General features: G+C 40.9%; 1 protein-coding gene across 1 annotated transcript in view; it reads left to right on the top strand.

Annotated features, from left to right (window-relative positions):
- The window catches only part of SLC29A3 (solute carrier family 29 member 3), a 79,224-nt gene extending 61,254 nt beyond the window's left edge, over positions 1–17,970 (top strand). The window contains exon 6 of the mRNA XM_068258257.1: positions 13,359–17,970. Coding sequence (XP_068114358.1) covers positions 13,359–13,992 — 634 coding nt within the window. The 3' untranslated portion in view covers positions 13,993–17,970. The remainder of the gene's footprint in view (positions 1–13,358) is intronic.
- Positions 17,971–18,190: the final 220 nt, after the last annotated feature.

The raw sequence follows: 18,190 nt of genomic DNA, 5'->3' as shown, positions 1-18,190 counted from the left end.
AATTAGCAAAGCTAATAGTACTTGTTAGCAGGGCTGTGGAGTCGGTACAAAAATCTTCCGACTCCGACTCCTCACTTTCTGAAACCACGACTCCAACTCCGACTCCGGGTACCCAAAATTGCTCAGACTCCGACTCCTCTACTAGGACTCCTTAGTCTAATACTTAACAGGGCTGTGGATTTTGTACAAAAATCATGCGACTCCGACTCCTCAGTTTCTGGAGCCACGACTCCGGGTGCCCAAAATTGCCCCGACTCCTACTCCGACTCCACAGCCCTGCTTGTTAGAATCGCCAAATGTGTGGGGTATGTTGCGGAGAAAAGTGGGAAGTACAGAAAAAAACAAGTTTTTGAGAAAATCAATTTTTGAATCCTTCAAAGAAAAAAAACATATTTTTTAAAGTGAGCAAAATGACATTCTGCAGCATAATTCAGAATGTCATTGCTCTGGGGCTTGCTATACTTAGTACATAGTATAGTCAGTACTTATGATAACAAATCCAAGGCTGGGAATGGGATCAACGTGTGCAGCAATGTTTGACAGATGTTAGGGCAGGAATCAACGTGTGCAGCTTTCACCGTTGTTTGTCGGTATCAAGAGATGTCGTGCAATTACTTCAGATGACTGGTAAGAACATTAAAGGCCTATATTTTGATTGCATTTTTATTTTTTTAATTCTTTGTGGAAATAGGTAAAGGGGTACCTTAGTATACTGTATACTCATTACACCTTTCTCAAATGGGACTCCCAGATGCCACCAGGAACCATGGAAACATGCTCTAGTAGAACATTGATGGTTGGAATCGCACTATAGTATAAGAGGATGGTAGGAATCACGCTATACTATGGCAAGAATCATGCTATAGTATAGTGCATTGGTGGCTAACCTTGGCACTCCAGCTGTGACAAAACTAAAAATCCCATCATGCCTCTGCCTCCCCGAGTTATGCTTAGAGCTGTCAAAGTATTGCAATGCCTCATGGGACTTGTAGTTCCACCACAGCTGGAGTGCCAAGGTTAGCAATCACTGGTATAGTAGGATGGTAGGAATCACGCTATACTATGGTAGGAATCATGCTATAGTATACTGCAATGGTAGGAATCACACTATAAGTATAGTAGGATGGTAGGAATCACGCTATAGTAGAACACTAATGATTCTCACAATAGTAGGATGATATGAATCACACTATAGTAGAACACTGATGGCAGGACACACACTATAGTATAGTAGCATGGTAGGAATCACACTATACTATGGTAGGAATCATGCTATAGTATACTAGAATGGTAGGAATCGCACTATACGTATAGTAGGATGGTAGGAATCACGCTATAGTAGAACACTAAGGATTCTCACAATAGTAGGATGATATGAATCACACTATAGTAGAACACTGATGGCAGGAATCACACTATACTATGGTAGGAATCATGCTATAGTATACTAGAATGGTAGGAATCGCACTATAGTATAGTAGCATGGTAGGAATCATGCTATAGTATAGTAGCATGGTAGGAATCACAATATACTATGGTAGGAATCGTGCTATAGTATACTGCAATGGTAGGAATCACACTATACGTATAGTAGGATGGTAGGAATCACGCTATAGTAGAACACTAAGGATTCTCACAATAGTAGGATGATATGAATCACACTATAGTAGAACACTGATGGCAGGAATCACACTATACTATGGTAGGAATCATGCTATAGTATACTAGAATGGTAGGAATCGCACTATAGTATAGTAGCATGGTAGGAATCATGCTATAGTAGAACACAGATGGTAGGAATCACACTATAGTATAGTAGCATGGTAGGAATCACACTATACTATGGTAGGAATCATGCTATAGTATACTAGAATGGTAGGAATCACACTATAGTATAGTAGCATGGTAGGAATCATGCTATAGTAGAACACAGATGGTAGGAATCATGCCATAGTATAGTAGCATGGTAGGAATCACACTATACTATGGTAGGAATCATGCTATAGTATACTAGAATGGTAGGAATCGCACTATAGTATAGTAGCATGGTAGGAATCACACTATACTATGGTAGGAATCATGCTATAGTATACTAGAATGGTAGGAATCACACTATAGTATAGTAGCATGGTAGGAATCATGCTATAGTAGAACACAGATGGCAGGAATCACACTATAGTATAGTAGCATGGTAGGAATCATGCTATAGTAGAACCTTGTAATCTATACTCTCTGTTTCAGTACAGCTTACCTGTATTTTGCCTTTGCTTGCCTGAATAATCATCTGCAGTAAAGCAGGAGGTCTCAACACTTGTTAGAAGATTCTGGACCAGTCAGGGCCATCTCCACTGAAAATATGTTGTGTACACAACCTCCAGATGTGCCACCAGATCTCCTCAGCTGAGCGCTTTGTTCTCCTCCTTAACCTTACCTAGCACTATACCAACCCCCCCCCCCCCCAACCCCCTTCTCTTTCATAGCAACAGAACATCTGTGCATCACTTAAGGGCTCTTTCACATTAGGGCAGATTTTCTGCGTTTCAACGCAAAGGGTAAAGTTTGCGTTATCCAAGGTAAAATGAAAGTCCATAGACTTTCATTTTAGCTTTCACATATAACGCAGCCTTTTTGTGCGTTGCGTTACACTGCAGTTTTTCGGCCGATGCCAGCTTTATGCGTTACAATGTTAGTCAATGTAAAACGCACACTATGCACGTTTTTAATCCGTTAACGCAGGCAATCAGTCCCAGAATGCAACAGAGGAACAATGTAGAAAGTTGAAAACTAAAAGAAAAAAAAATTACCTGCGTTTTCCTATGTGCTGTAACGCACTGAAAACGGATTAAAAATGCACACTCACTGCAGTGCAACGCATATCAAAACGCATTAAAACGCATACAACAAAACGTATGCTTTGAGCGTTCTCCAACGCAAGCTCTGATGTGAAAGAGCCCTTAGCCCTGAGCTGTTGCATGAGGGATTCTTTCTGGTGACATTTTTCATGCATCTTTATTTTCCACATCTGCTATAATACAGTGACTGGCAGCAGTGTGGACACTTCCAGCCACACAGTTTTAGGGTCATGGTAGCGGAGCTTAGTAATTGTTTACTCAGGGTTCGTAGTTTGAAATTTGTGGCATTAATCGCTGCAAGGTGTAGAGCTAAACTGAAGAGATTGCTTATCTCCCAACAATGGTGGAATTTTTCTCTGTATAGGATGATTTATATTTTATAGTTTTTTTTTTTGTCTTTCATGGGTTATTAACTGCAAAGGTTTTAAATTGAATCTGATGTAAGGGAAAATGTAATAACATGCAAATATAAAGATAGTTCTATTTTAAAATAATTAAAACTTCAGTAACCTTCCATATTTTGCTCTTGGTGCCTGTGCTGCTCTTCCACTGTCATTTTGTATTCCACAAATACTGGTGGAAAATGTATTTATCTCTCAGAAGCAGCCAAAACCATTTTTTTTTATTATAAGGGGTCACATATGTGTACAATTGTGTTGCGTTTTATAAAGTATAAAATCCTATCACTGCAAAATATTGTTTTGTTTCAGAATGCTATTGAGGTCGGTTATGGCATTTTCAGTATTTGTACTAGAGACTTAAGGCCCATGGTACACAAACCCAGGGGCGTAACTAGAGCGGAGACGCACATGCATTTGCAGTGGGGCCCTGAGTTGTGGGGCCATTTGCAGTGGGGGGCCCCAACTGCTAACAGGTGTAAACATGGGGGGGGGGCATTTTTTATTATTAAATATTTATTTAGTGATGACAACTTTCACAGTGTTTCACAAAGTATATAGTCATGTCATTAGCTGTTCCTTACAGGCGCTCACAATCTATCTGCACGTAGTTTGTATGTTCTCCCTGTGCTTGTGTGGGTTTCCTCCAGGCACTCCTGTTTCCTCCCACATCTACCCTTCCCCCAAAAAATACAGATAAATGAATTTACCCCTAAATTGGCCCTAGACTACAATACAAACGCTACACCAGTGTTTCTCAATCCTGTCTTCATGGCTCCCCAACGGTGCATGTTTTGCAGGCAACCTTGCCTATGCTACATTGAATCCACCTGGCTGAAACACTAATTATCCCTTCTGTGCTTAGGTGAGGTTGCCTGCAAAACATGCACCGCTGGGGAGTCACGAGGACTGGTTTGTGAAACGCTGCACTACATGATATAGACATATACACAGCTATAAAAAGTAGGCACGTCCTCCGAAATGTTGCAGATTATGTGTCATGGTGTCTTCTCTTCTCATGCCATGTCATATGTGGGTGGAGTTTGCACCAGACAGACAAACTTATGATTTGCTTTGCTTATCTTAACCACTTGAGGACCCAGCCTTTAACCCCCCCCCCCCTTCCTTAAGGACCAGCGTGGTTTTTTTATGATCTGTGCTGGGTGGGCTCTGCAGCCCCCAGCACAGATCAGGTTGCAGGCAGAGCTATCAGATCACCCCCCTTTCCCCCCCTATTGGGATGATGTGCAGGGGGGTCTGATCGCTCCTGCCTGCCTCGGTGTTGGGGGGGGCTTTCACCTCAAAGCCCCCCTCCGCGGCGAAATTCTCCCCCTCTCTCCTCCCTCTCCCCCCTGGTGATCGGGGCTGCACAGGACGCTGTCCTCTGTCACATGGCGGCGATTCCCGGCCGCTGATTGGCCGGGGATCGCCGATCTGCTTTACGGCGCTGCTGTAGCAGCAGCACCGTTCAATGTAGACAAACGTCTCCTGCGTTTACATTTAGTCTGCGAGCCGCGATCAGCGGCTCGCAGGCTATTCAAGGAGACCCGCTCCGTGATCTTACAGGAAACGGCCGCTCGCGCGAGCGGCCTTTCCTGATTAATTAGGGAGGCACCTGGCGACGCAGATGTGCGTCGCTGGTCCTCCAGCTACCACTTTGCCGCCGCACGGTATGAGTGTGCGGTCGGCAAGTGGTTAATAACTGAGACAGCAATACTATCTCCCTTACTGCCCACTGCAGCAGAGCAGACTTATGATGCCCATGCATGGTACAATTTTTTTCAATTTTTTTTGATTAGATAATTTTGTTCGATTATTCTGTTAGATCAAATATAAACATTTTACTAACATGTCCAATCGGATTTTTATTGAAAAACAGGATAATTGTTTATTTTTCTTGATCGAAAAAAAGGTTCTTTTTGATTTTCATTTGATCATTTTGGTCGAATAAATGGGAAAATCAAACATTTTTATTGTACCGTGAATGGGCACCATAACAGGACAAAGGAACGTGATAGTCACAGCGATGCAAGAGAAATACACTTGGCTGACTTTTTTTTTTCCCCCTTGTAAAGTGATCATAGAGGTTTTAGTAACACTAATAGTAGCTATACACGATACAAGAAAAACGTAAAAATGTTTCCCATTTTTGTAGACAAAAAAAAATCAAATGAAAGTTGAAAAGAATATTATTTTTTTTCGATCCAGAAAAACTAGCGATTATCTTATTTTTTTTCTTCGATAAAAATGTTATCGGACATGTTGGAAAAATCTTTATATTCAATCTAACGGAATAATCAAACTGAATTATCTAATGAAAAAAAATGAAAAATTGCACTATGTATTGGCACCTTTATACTAATGCTAAGCTGTTGTTGCAATGCAGAAAGGTTAAGGTTGAAGTATTAGCTCTGTCACTGTGAATATCTTGATCTAATTAGTGGTGTATTTTGTCACATTTCTTTTGTAGCTGTTATTTTCATCTGCATTCTCTTCATAATTCATTACCACCAAGTCACCAAAAGGAGAGGGAATACAAAAAAAAAATTAAACCAAAACCACAGGGAGAAACTTAGTAGTTTCGGCCTCAGAATTTCTATCCTATTTGCTTCTTTCATTGGACAGCAAAAGGGAAGTGCAGCTCTCAAGTAAGGAAGGATTGCTTATGTTTAGCTGAACAAGCTCTGTGAGTGAACGCTGTTGCTCAATGTTTTCTTGCTGTGCATTGCAATAGCCCTGATGTGTTTCTGAGGATGTTGGCAATATTGGAGCTGCTAGTACTCTAAAGGGGCCCATACACTGGTCGATTTCAGCCATCAATTGATCGATTCTATCAAATCGATCGGAAATAGATTCTATCAGATCAGCCGATCGATCGATTTGTGGTTCATTTCGATCGATTTGATCTATCTGACTGGATGGAAAATCTAGGTTGATGTGCTGCTGGCAGCAGATCGATGGCCCATAGCGTTGTATTGGATCCAATGGTCCAATAATGCATTTAGATTGATTTCCAATAGATTTAATTCTGAAATCTATTGGAAATCTGTTCCTAGTGTGTGGCACACATCAGATAGATTACTATCAGGTTTGACCTGACAGAAATCTACCTGATAGTTGAATCTGCTGCAAATCTATAAGTGTATGGTCACCTTTAATTGCTAGTTCCCTCACATTGCTTCATAACCTATGTAAAGACTGGGAGAGTGTCCCAAGCAAGCGCGCCCGGTATGGGATCACGCTGTGTAAGCTCTGTGAAAGGGCCACAGGCTATACATATCGTTTTAGGGTCTATGAGGGAAAAGACACAAAATTGGAGCCGGTCGGATGCCCTGACTACCTGGGGTGCAGTGGCAAGATTGTGTGGGACTTGGTGTCACCCTTATTCCACAATGGGTACCATCTCTACGTGAACAACTACTACACAGGTGTGGCCCTCTATCAGCATTTGAAGATAGTCGGAATTCCCTGCTGTGGCACCGTTCGGCCTAGTCGCATGGGCTTCCCCCAACGGCTCACTAGTACCCGACTTGCACGGGGGGAGTGGGCTGCCTTGTGTAATGAAGACCTTCTTGCAGTGAAATGGAAGGACAAGAGGGACGTTTACCTTCTGTCCACCATTCACAGAGACGCGACAGTCCAAATTCAAAGAGCAACTGAGGTTGTTGAAAAAACCCTCGCTGTCCACGACTATACTTTAAATATGGGAGGGGTGGACTTCAACGACCAGCTGTTGGCTCCCTATTTAGTTTCCCGAAGGAGCAGACGCTTGTATAAGAAAGTGTCTGTCTACTTGATTCAATTGGCAATGTACAACAGCTTTGTTCGCTACAGTAAGGCTGGGAGAACAACAGGATCCTTCCCTCAATTTCAGGAAGAGGTCGTTTCGGAACTCCTGTATCCAGGAGGGGCCGTGGCCAAACCCCCTAATGTAGTTAGCCGGCTACATGAAAGACACGATGCTTATGTCTTTCCGAGTACCCCAGGTCAATGCACCCCAAGAAAACATTGTCGTGTCTGTAAGAGGGCTGGAATGAGGCGTGACACCACTTTTGATTGCCCCTACTGTCCTGACCAGCCTGCCCTATGCATAGGGGAGTGTTTCGAAAAGTTCCACGAGCAGGTACACTATTGGAGTAGGGAACGCGAGACACAGTAGTAGGCACAGAAAGGTCTCTCAAGGCTGTTTCACACTGGTGCGATGTGTTGCGGCAAATTGCCAAGCAAAAGTCCCATTTTGCGGTCCCCACTACGCCGGAAGTGTGTGACTTAACGCTAGTGCATACCTACGCTACTGCGCGGCTCCTGCGGCGATTTGCGTCGGCCTGGATAGCGACGCAAAGATTACTTGTTCGAATGCCAGACAGGGAATACCATATATTAACACAGTATTGCCTGAAGGTCTGTTTTTGGTGATGTGGTGCGGTGGGTGCTACCCACCGGATGCGGCAATATGCAGTGTGAAACCAGACATCAGCAGTGTTCTCCCCAGAAATTGTTTTCAGCCGGGTGGCAAGAAAAAGTAGCTGGGTGGGGAAGTAAGGTCCGTTTTCCACCTGAAAGCGTGATCATAATAGCGATATGATCACGCAACCGACAATTCCCACTACCCATGATTACGGCATATAGCCGCCGGGAACTAAGCGACGATTCCAGTGTGGAAAAAAACGACGCTTGCTAGTGGGAAATGAGCACCGCGATTTACATGTTATCGCGGTGCTCATTTGGGGAGGGGGGTTAGATTTACTTAGCTGGGGCTTTTTCCAGCAATCTATCAGGTTCCTCGCTGTAGTTCCAATCTACTTCAGAGTGTCACTGTCCTCTTCGAAAGATCCCAGACTTTGGCTGGGGCACGTCTGCACCTCTCTCAATCGTGCTCCAGTGGCCAGGATGATTCTGTGCTTGCGCAGTTCACGCATAATTAAACTACACAAATGCAGAATGCTCCAGACTACAGGAGCATGAGTGAGAGAGGTGCACAGATGAGACCTTGCATGGACAGCTGTGGTTGGAGATCTTTTGGAGGTGACAGCTGTAGTGTAACCACAGAAAGGGACCAGATAAGACTGCTAGAAGAAGCCCACATTGATCAATGCGAATGTGAGAATCTTTGCTGTTCATTTTTCCTTTTATGGAAAACAAAAGTGCATCACCCGTATGCCCAATTAAGGAGTATACCAGAAACTCCTAATACTGGCCATACATGTAATGATTGCGGAGACACTGAAATGCCAGGACAGACCCCACAAATGACCCCATTTTGGCAAGAAGACACCCCAAGGTATTCGCTGAGGGGCATGGTGAGTTCATAGGAGAATTTTTTATTTTTTTTTTGTCACAAATTTTTTTTCTCTTAAAGTGTCATTTTCTGCTAAGTTGGGACAAAAAAAAAAAATTTATATGAACTCGCTATGCCCCTCGTGGAATACCTTAGGGTCTCTTCTTTCCAAAATGGGGTAATTTCTGTTTTTTTTTTTTTTACTGTCCTGGCATTGTTTGGGGGGTCTAAATTGTGAGCACCCCTGTAAAGTCTAAAGGTGCTCATTGGACTTTGAGCCAACTTTTCATTTTTTTACACTAAATTGTCATTTACAGAGATATTTCTCCCACCCAGCATGGGTATATGTAAAAATACACTCCAAAACACATTATACTAATTCTCCTGAGTACGGCGATTCCACACGTGTGACCCTTTTTTGCAGCCTAGCTGTGCAAAGGGGCTCTGTAAATATCTCTGTAAATGGACAATTTAGTGTAAAAAACAAAATGGAAAAAGTTGTCCTTTACAGAGATAGTTCTCCCACCCAGCATGGGTATGTGTGTAAAGACACCCCAAAACACATTATACTACTTCTTCTGAGTACGGTGATACCACATGTGTTTTTTGCTGCGTAGCTGCGCAAAGGGGCCCAAAGTCCAATGAGCACCTTTAGGCTTTACAGGGGTGCTCACAATTTAGCCTCCTCCCCCCAAAATGCCAGGGCAGTACAAGTACCCCACAATTGACCCAATTTTGGATAAAGCAGACACCTCAAGGTATTCACTGAGGGGCATGGTGAGTCCGTGGCAGATTTTTTGTTATGTCATAAGTTAGCAGAAATGGAAACGCTTTTTTTTTTTTTTTCTCAAAGTGTCATTTTCTGCTCACTTGTGACAAAAAATAAAATCTGTTATGAACTCACTATGCCCCTCAGCAAATACCTTGGGGTGTCTTCTTTCCAAAATGGGGTAATTTGGGGGATAGTTATACCATCCTGGCATTCTAGCACCTCAATAAACATGACAGGTGCTCATAAAGGTCAGAGCTGCTTCCAACTGCGCAAATTCACTTTTTTGTACCATAGATTGTAAACGCTATAACTTTTACCCAAACCAATAAATATACACTTATTGGATTTTTTTTTTAACAAAGACATGTAGCACAATAAATTTGGACAAAAACTTGTATAGGAATTTTACTTTATTTGAAAAATGTTACCACAGAAAGTTAAAAATATTTTTTTGACAAAATTCCTGTCTTTTTTGATGAATATAGTAAAATCTAAAAATCGCAGCAGCAATCAAATAGCACCAAAAGAAAGCTGTATTAGTGACAAGAAAAGGAGGTAAAATTTGTTTGGGTGGTAAGTTGCATGACCGAGCAATAAACCGTCATAGCTGCAGTGGTCTGAAATGTAAAAAATGGTCTTGTCAATAGGGGGGTTTAACACTGCGGTCCTCGAGTGGTTAATGACCGATTTGTGCAGAAATCCATATACTTCCAAAGGGTTCACATACTTTTTTTTTTGCTACTGTAAATAGAGCCAAGTACATAACTCGATCTTATGAGTTATGAAAATTAGATGACCAAACAATTTTTGCCTTAGCAGTTGCAGCCTGGAGAAATGTATAAATTAGAATGGTTGCTAAGAGATATACAGTAGGTTATTCCTCAGTAAACCAATCTCCCAAACTTTGCTCAAAAGTTAGTTACAATCACAACCTTTCCAATGTCTGAGCCCCTGATGAGTCGAATGACGAAACACGTTGTCTGTGGCCTACTGGGCAGGAAGTGATCAGTGTATGCACAGTGGAAGAGGCATACTAGCTTTTTACATGCTTGATTTTACTATTGTTTGTGAGTACTACTACAAATTTTACTGTAATAGAGCGGTTGGTTTTACACTATGACAGCTTGATTTTAGTTGACAGATAGGAATTGGAATTGTGTGGTTACCGAAGGGAGAAAGTTTGGACCAAAGGGAGAAAGGTGGCTGAAGGGAGCTGGAAGGTTGAAATCCCTATCAGCGAGAGAGCTGCTAATGCTTTTGGTGCTGTCTGTTGGTCGGGACAGCTACCAAACAAGTTGAACACGGCCCCTGTTGGTGGTGGGCACTGGAAAGTGTTTTTTTCTGGTGACCCCATACAGATGTGGGGAACCTGTGTCTGACCATTGGTGGACTTTGGAATTGTAAGAAGCAGCCTACACAATGACAATTTGTTCATTTTTTTCTTGGTGGTGAGGGATACACAGCCAGGATCATCCAATAGAACTAAGCAGAGTTCCAGCAGGATTCAAGACATATTTCTGGTTTTGTCTGAGGGTCATTGCAGTTACCGCACAAGGTGAGCATGTTTCCCAATGGTGGCGGGCTCACGGTCTGATCATGTGGTGACCCCATAAATGACACGGGAATTGTTTTTTTATTGCGGTGGTGTACCCTGGATCATGCTCATACAGTTTATGCTAAGAACATTTTCATTTATTTCCTTTAGGATGATATAAAGCTGGTGGCATAATCAGAAGATTCGATACAGTTGTCCAACTTGGTTTGGAGTACTGTTGATTTGGCTTATACAGAGTATATATATTTTAGACTTTTTAGTTTTTGGTAGCACACTTTTAATCCTGTCATGTGAATTAGCTGTTTTATGTGATACATAGAAATTTGCAGCAAGCCCACACCTGTTTGTACTAGCTAATAGAAGAAGGATTGGCGAGTGCACCAACACATCAAAGTACTATCTTAAAAGACAACTGAAGTGAGAGGTATATGGAGGCTGCCATATTTATTTCCTTTTTAACAATACCAGTTTCCTGGCAGCCCTGCTGATCTATTTGGCTACAGCAGTGTCTGAATAACTGGAAACAAGCATGCAGCTAATTTTGTCAGATCTGACAATAATGTCAGAAACACCTGATATGATGCATGCTTGTTCCAGGGTCTCTGGCTAAAAGTATTAGAGGCAGAGGATCAGCAGGGCAGCCAGGCAACTGGTATTGCTTAAAAGGAATTAAATATGGAAGCCTCCATATCCCGTTCACGTCAGTTGTCCTTCAATGTCTGAGTACCACCTGAGACCCTAGAATGAACTATCAAACCAGTTATTACACTGACAACATACAGTCTGAGCATCATTTTCCCCAAAACATTCATCAATAAAGAATGTCTTAACATTCACAACTGAAATAATTATTTAATTTTCATTAGTTTAGCATTTCATAAAGTTTAAATTTGTTTTACTTTATTACATGTATCTAGCCTAATGACCCCTTGAACCCATATGATGTACACCTTGGGACTTATATACCCTATGCAAAAAATCTACAATCTGATTTTTGCCATGCTGTGTTTATACGGTATTAAGTAGTGTCCAGAAGGAAATGCACTGAATAGTATTTCATGGCATCAGCACATCTGCATTTTCTTTTAGTGTCAGCAGGTGGCAGTGAACATCTTCTCAATCAGCAGTGAGGGTTTTGAACGGTTATAAAGTCAAATACATTCCTATGCTGTTTTCACAAGATAGAATAAATCACTGTAAACAAGCACACATTTAAAACCATGGTAGTGGGATTTGCATACATCGATTAAGAAACTAGTATACTTACTGTTTTTCCTTTACTATGCACAGAATACATGGTATGCTTGCACAAGATTGTGTATACATTTTTTTTTTTTTTGTAATTACAGATTGACAATTGGCTTCCCCAAAATATACAAATTAATTATTGGTGTGTGCTGCACGCACTTTGGGACAACCCCCCCCCCCCCCCCCTCCCCAATTTAATGTACGTGATCTGATCTGACACAGGTGACGCAGACTTTTATCACCCAATAATAATACATTTTATAAAGAGTTCAGTCCAGGTTCGCTGGTTTACACAAGCACTCCAACCTGTAGTAAATCAGGGCCAGAGTTACTGCCATAATACAGAGAGAAGATGGCTAAATGTAAACTAATTATTTATTTATTGTACTTACAAAGCGCCAACATATTACGCAGCGCTGGACATTAGTTTAGGTTACAGACAATATTTAGGGGTGACATACAGCAAAATGACAATACATGAATACAAGAAAGACCAGATCATGCAGCACAATATGAGTACAAAGTAATGCTTAGTCAGTCACTGGATGGGAGCATGGAGATTAGGCAAGTTAGGTTCACTCAGATGCATAGCATGGGTTCACAGTAATGGAGGTGCATGATCAGGTAGGACACAAAAGGAGGAGGACCCTGCCCAAAGGCTTACAATCTAAAGGTAGAGGTAAGGACACGAAAGGTAGGGGACCAGTGTTCAGCTGTGGGTTTAGAGCACTTGTGAGGGGTAATAGGCCAGAGTGAAAAGGTGAGTTTTGAGGGCTTTCTTCAAGATGTTGGAGGGGGCTGCCCTAATGGGTGGAGGTAGGGAGTTCCATAATGGGCAAGACTGTTACCAAGCCTGCTTAACAGGAAGTACGTCACTAGGAATCCTGTCAGTCTGCGCTGCACCTTGATTTATAGTGTATGCTACCTGCATCGCCCATAGACTTGCATTGCAGCATGCTCCTTGCGTCAAGCACAGTACATGTGGTAAGGCTCCATTGGCTTGCATTGCTTTTGCAGCCCCTTGCAGTAAAAAAAGAGTAACTTAATGTAGGTTTCCAGTGCAAGTGTAGTAGTGGCATAAACTTTACAAATTTAGTTTTCTCTTCTTTTTGAGTTTAGCTACCTTTTAAGAGGCCAGTGGCAACACAGCTCACCACTCAGAGAATTGAATTATCTTTTTTAATAGACACCTATTTTTCTGTGGACGTTAAATGACTTGGATATTAACCATGACAATGTTTTATTTTGTTCTTAGCTATTACTTGAATTTAGATAATGAGACCACAAGCACTTCCCTACCTGAAGGCTCTGCAGAGACGGGTGACACATCTTTACCAATGACAAACTCTCCACCCATAATCCCAATACTGAAGAATGTCAGTGTTCTGGGTGCTTGCCTATTTTACACCTTCTTCATCAGCATCATCATCTTTCCAACCATTTCTGCTGGGATTGAGTCTGTAGAGAAGCATACAGGAAGTATTTGGACCAACAAATATTTCACACCTCTGACTTGTTTCCTGGCTTATAACTTTGCTGACTGGAGTGGACGACAGATTACAACGTGGGTCCAAGTTCCCGGACCCAGAAGCAAGATGCTGCCAATCCTGGTTTTCCTCCGAACATTTTTTATTCCTTTGTTTATGTTCTGTAATTACCAACCCCGGAAACACATTTACCAAGTCTTTTTTCAAAGTGATGTCTATCCGATTATCTTTATCACATTGCTGGGATTCAGTAACGGCTATTTAGGGACTCTCTCCATGGTGTATGGTCCAAAGGTTGTCCCCAAGGAGACGTCTGAGGGCACAGCAATAATCATGTCTTTCTTCCTTGGGTTAGGCCTGGCCATAGGATCTGCCTTCTCCTCCATTGTTTATTTAATATAGTCTTGCCTAAAATTACAAATTACAAAACTTTTTCTCATTGGTTATTTTTTTTTTTTTTAAGACTTTTAAGTATAATTACACTGCTCTACATGCTCTTAGTAGTCTTAAGGTGGCCACTAACAGTCCAATTTCTAGCAAAAAATCGTTCAAGCAATCAGAAATTCTGATCGGATTGGTTGAAAATAATCTCAGTTGATGGGCACAATCGATTATGAACGATTATAAAAAAAATCGTCCGACTGGATTTTTGTCAAACCAAGATTTGGATTTTCTTGATTGGTTGTGATAGATAGGAAGCAAAGATTGGTTTGTTGATGGTGTAGTGAACGATTTTCCTTCCAATCAGAATTTCTGGTCGCTCTAATGATTTTTCGCTAGAAATTGGACCCTTAGTGGCCACCTTTGGTAGACTTTTTATTTTAATACAATGTGAATGAAAAAGGAACACATTTTCGCTAAGGCAAATATCTGTTTTTGTCTGTGCAAAAAAAATCTTACATCTTACCCCATACATTTGCACACTGCATCTGTTTTTTTCATTGACTATGCTAAAAAAACAGTTGAACAAAGTGTCTGAAAAAATTGTGTGCAAAAAAACCCAAAAACATTTGCAGTTCTGCACTAAGTGTGAAACCTGCATGTTCTTTATTTTGCAAATTGTACTGTGCCTGTTGTAGGCAACCAGTTTGTTTCTCGAAGAATCTCCTATTATTTGGCAAAATCATTTCCCAGACAATGACAATCTGCTCTTGGTCTTTATTGTGTAACCAGCCATTATATGGTTTCTCCATTAAAAGGTATGGGAAATATTATTACAGAAAAGCCAGTATAGGGTTTCACAGAGTGATGACTAGTATTTTAGATCCAGAAACAGGCCCAGTAGGCATCTAACTCTTCCCCACTCTATCCAAAGCTATAAAACGGTTTGGTTTGAGTTGCACTTTAGAGCTCTGTCTATCCGACTGTTGTCACTCTGCTGAACCACAATGTACATGGGCATTTTAAAAATGAATTTTGGCATGTTGTTATGCTTTCTGGTCTGGATGTATCAAATGAGCACTGCACAATGACCTTTTGTTTTATCTTTTAAGACACATCCAGCCTCAATGCTAACATGCCATTAATTACAGTATTGTTTTGTTGTTTGTTTGGTTTTTCTTTTGTTTGTTTTATAACAAAATGAATGCTGCTTAAAAACCTTGAATTGTCCTTCATAAATATAGAATAATAGTTATACTACTTGGTTTGTAACTGTTGGCACTTGAATGCTGAATGCATTTGTGCATTTTTGTTTTCATGTATTTAGACACTTGTTTTCCTTAAAGGGGAACTTCAGCCTAAACAAACATACTGTCATTAAGTTACATTAGTTATGTTAATTACAATAGATATGTAATATTATTTTTTACCCACCCGGTTTTAAAAGAACAGGCAAATGTTTGTGATTCATGGGGGCTGCCATCTTTGTCATGGGGGCAGCCATCTTTTTGGTTGAAAGGAGGTGACAAGGAGCATAAGACACAGTTCCAAATGTCCTTTGTCCTAATAACCCCTCCCAGCTGCATGCGCTAGGCTTCAAATGTCAAATTCAAAATGTAAAAAAAAAAAAAAATTGCACCAAAGCAGCAGAACGAGAACAACATCAGAAATCCCATCATACTTTGCACAGCATCAGGGGAAAAAAGCTCGGGCAGTTTTCTTCTGTGCAGCTAAAAATGAGGCTTGTATAAGAGAAACAAAGTTCTGATGCTGTGAAACTGTTAAAGAAACACCAGGCCTTTTCAGTGCTGCTGAGTCGATTTTTTTGTCTGGAGCTTCACTTTAAACAAACATTTATTTCATTTTGTTATATGTCTTTTCAAGTACCCTTTAAATTTAGAACATAAAAGTAGTTTGGGTGATGAGCAAAGCTAGCACCTGTTCTGCATTATTATAGCCTGCTGTTGTAAAAGTTTCTCTTAGAAAACAAGCTCATAGAGTTCATTGGTTAATTCTGCCCAAATATCTGTCTACAAGGAAACCACTCCTTGGAAAGTGTAGCTGCGAAGCATTTTTCAGGCACTTCTGTTAAACAGGATCGGGGCTTCCTTTGCCGCCTCAGTGAAATCATCTTTGGCCCCTTAACCTCCACACAAAATTAAAATATTAAATATTAGTGCTGGGGTAGATTACATTCAGCTTTGCTAGTAATGTACTTTGCGGTTTGTGTGACCTTTCATTACAACATGACACTTCATTTTAAAACAATTCACCTGGATAGGAAAAAATCAAAGGCCTTTGTAGGTTTTTGCCTATACTTAATATACACAAAAGACTGCCTCCTCCAAGGGATGTGCACTTTTTACTATTTGTGTAATAAAAGTATAATTTTTTTAAAGCATGTGACAAAGTTAAAATATGAACATTTTTACAAACAATATTGGAAAAATGCATGGACAGACCAATCATTTGGCTGACCAATAAGCATATCCAATTAATCAGAATCTCATGTAAATGTTTAAATGCTAGGATATACTTCACTAAATATATGAGGAGAGTCCACAAAGTAACAGCCATTTGCTTCGCTCAGCTATGCATGGTATTCTCTGTAATTTCACTTGCTCCTGTCAGGATAACCTCTTCTCTCCCTGCACTGCTTTTCATATGACTGTAGAACACCAGTAACTGTTTATTCAGCAGAATTAACATGAATCACCCACCCCCCCCCCCCCCCCAAATCCTCCAACCCACAGGTAAGGAGTCAGATGCTACTACAACAAAGATATTGAAAACCTTGTAAAAAAGTATGATGAACTTTTAAATAAAGGAGGTGACTATGCATAGAAATAATCATAGATTTAGTGCGTCTAAAACAGGGGTAGGGAACCTATGGCTCGGGTGCCAGATGTGGCTCTTTAGATGCCTACATCTGGCTCAGACAAATCAGTAGAAGTTGATTCACTAAGCTACACTGCTCAAGCAGTGCAGCTTAGTGTGGCAGCGCAAGTAAAATATTAAAGTAGTGCGCACTACTGCTGTAGGATGCACTACTAACTTACTCACATTACCCCAAAACGAACAGTTTCTCCAACTGTCCCACTCTGGATCCTGTCAGTGATTTTGTAGAACGAGATCCCTGCACTTTGATTGGCCCAATAGGCTTCCTGTCACTTGACGGCAGCCTATTGGGCCAAAGTGCGGGGATCTCGTCCTACAAAGTGAATCAACCCCCAAGTCCCCTAACTAATTGTACAAGCTGTTAGTCTGTATTTCTCCTGTCTGGCTCTCGGGGAAAGTGCTGATGTTGCTGAAACCCACAAGAAGCTGACGACGTGTCTGACACTTCCACTGCCCGCTGAATCAACTGTATACACATCACCATGGCTACAGGGACGTGAGCCCTACTGTCCCAGTCTGAAACATATTTTATGGTTCTCACAGAATTACATTTTCAAATATGTGGCATTTAAGACTCTCTCAGCCAAAAAGGTTCCTAACCCCTGATCTAACATAAATGTTTCCTTTATTGAAATCTGTTGTTGCTTTCTGGACCAACCTTGTACATGTTTAACAATTACAATGCATAGAATATATGGATTATGCACGAATAGTGGGGTTCAGAGTGGTTGTGCATTTTTACAGTTTTGATCATACAAAAGCTATGTGTTAAATTATTTTACCCATTTGCATAATAAATGTATGAATTTTATAAAAGCACACATTGGTTGGATGAACCAATCTTCTGCCTGGTAAGTATACATAAAACACACATGGTGTCTACCTTCTTCTGTCTTTTTGGTATGTTATTTGATTGTTTTTGGATACTAGCGTTTGTATAATGTAAAAAGCTTCCTTATCATACTCATGATAAAACACTAGAATACTCAACTTAAAACTTCCATGGACACAATAAAATCATCCAGGAATTATTGCAACTGGAAATTGTTACAAAACTATGGACTGCGGCACATTGCAATAAAAATGTGGTTTGTTCCTTTATTCGTTGTCACCTGTTTGTTCTTTAGCTGGCCTGTTGTTGATCTTCTCAACATAGGTAAGTCATGCCCAAATCTTTTCACTCCAGTACAACACAATTTCTTTTATTAGAGGCCAAGCAAAGTGGTAGATGCATCAAAGAGCTGGACCTCAGAATTTAATTTCACTGCTCAGTGCTGGGAATGTGTGCTGAAGAGCAGCAAGTTCTCTTCAGCTTGGTTGG

Source organism: Hyperolius riggenbachi, chromosome 10 (assembly GCF_040937935.1).
Source record: "Hyperolius riggenbachi isolate aHypRig1 chromosome 10, aHypRig1.pri, whole genome shotgun sequence".
Taxonomy (NCBI): Eukaryota; Metazoa; Chordata; class Amphibia; order Anura; family Hyperoliidae; genus Hyperolius; species Hyperolius riggenbachi.
Note: the sequence above shows the minus strand (reverse complement) of the source record. Positions and strands in the feature narration are given on the sequence as shown.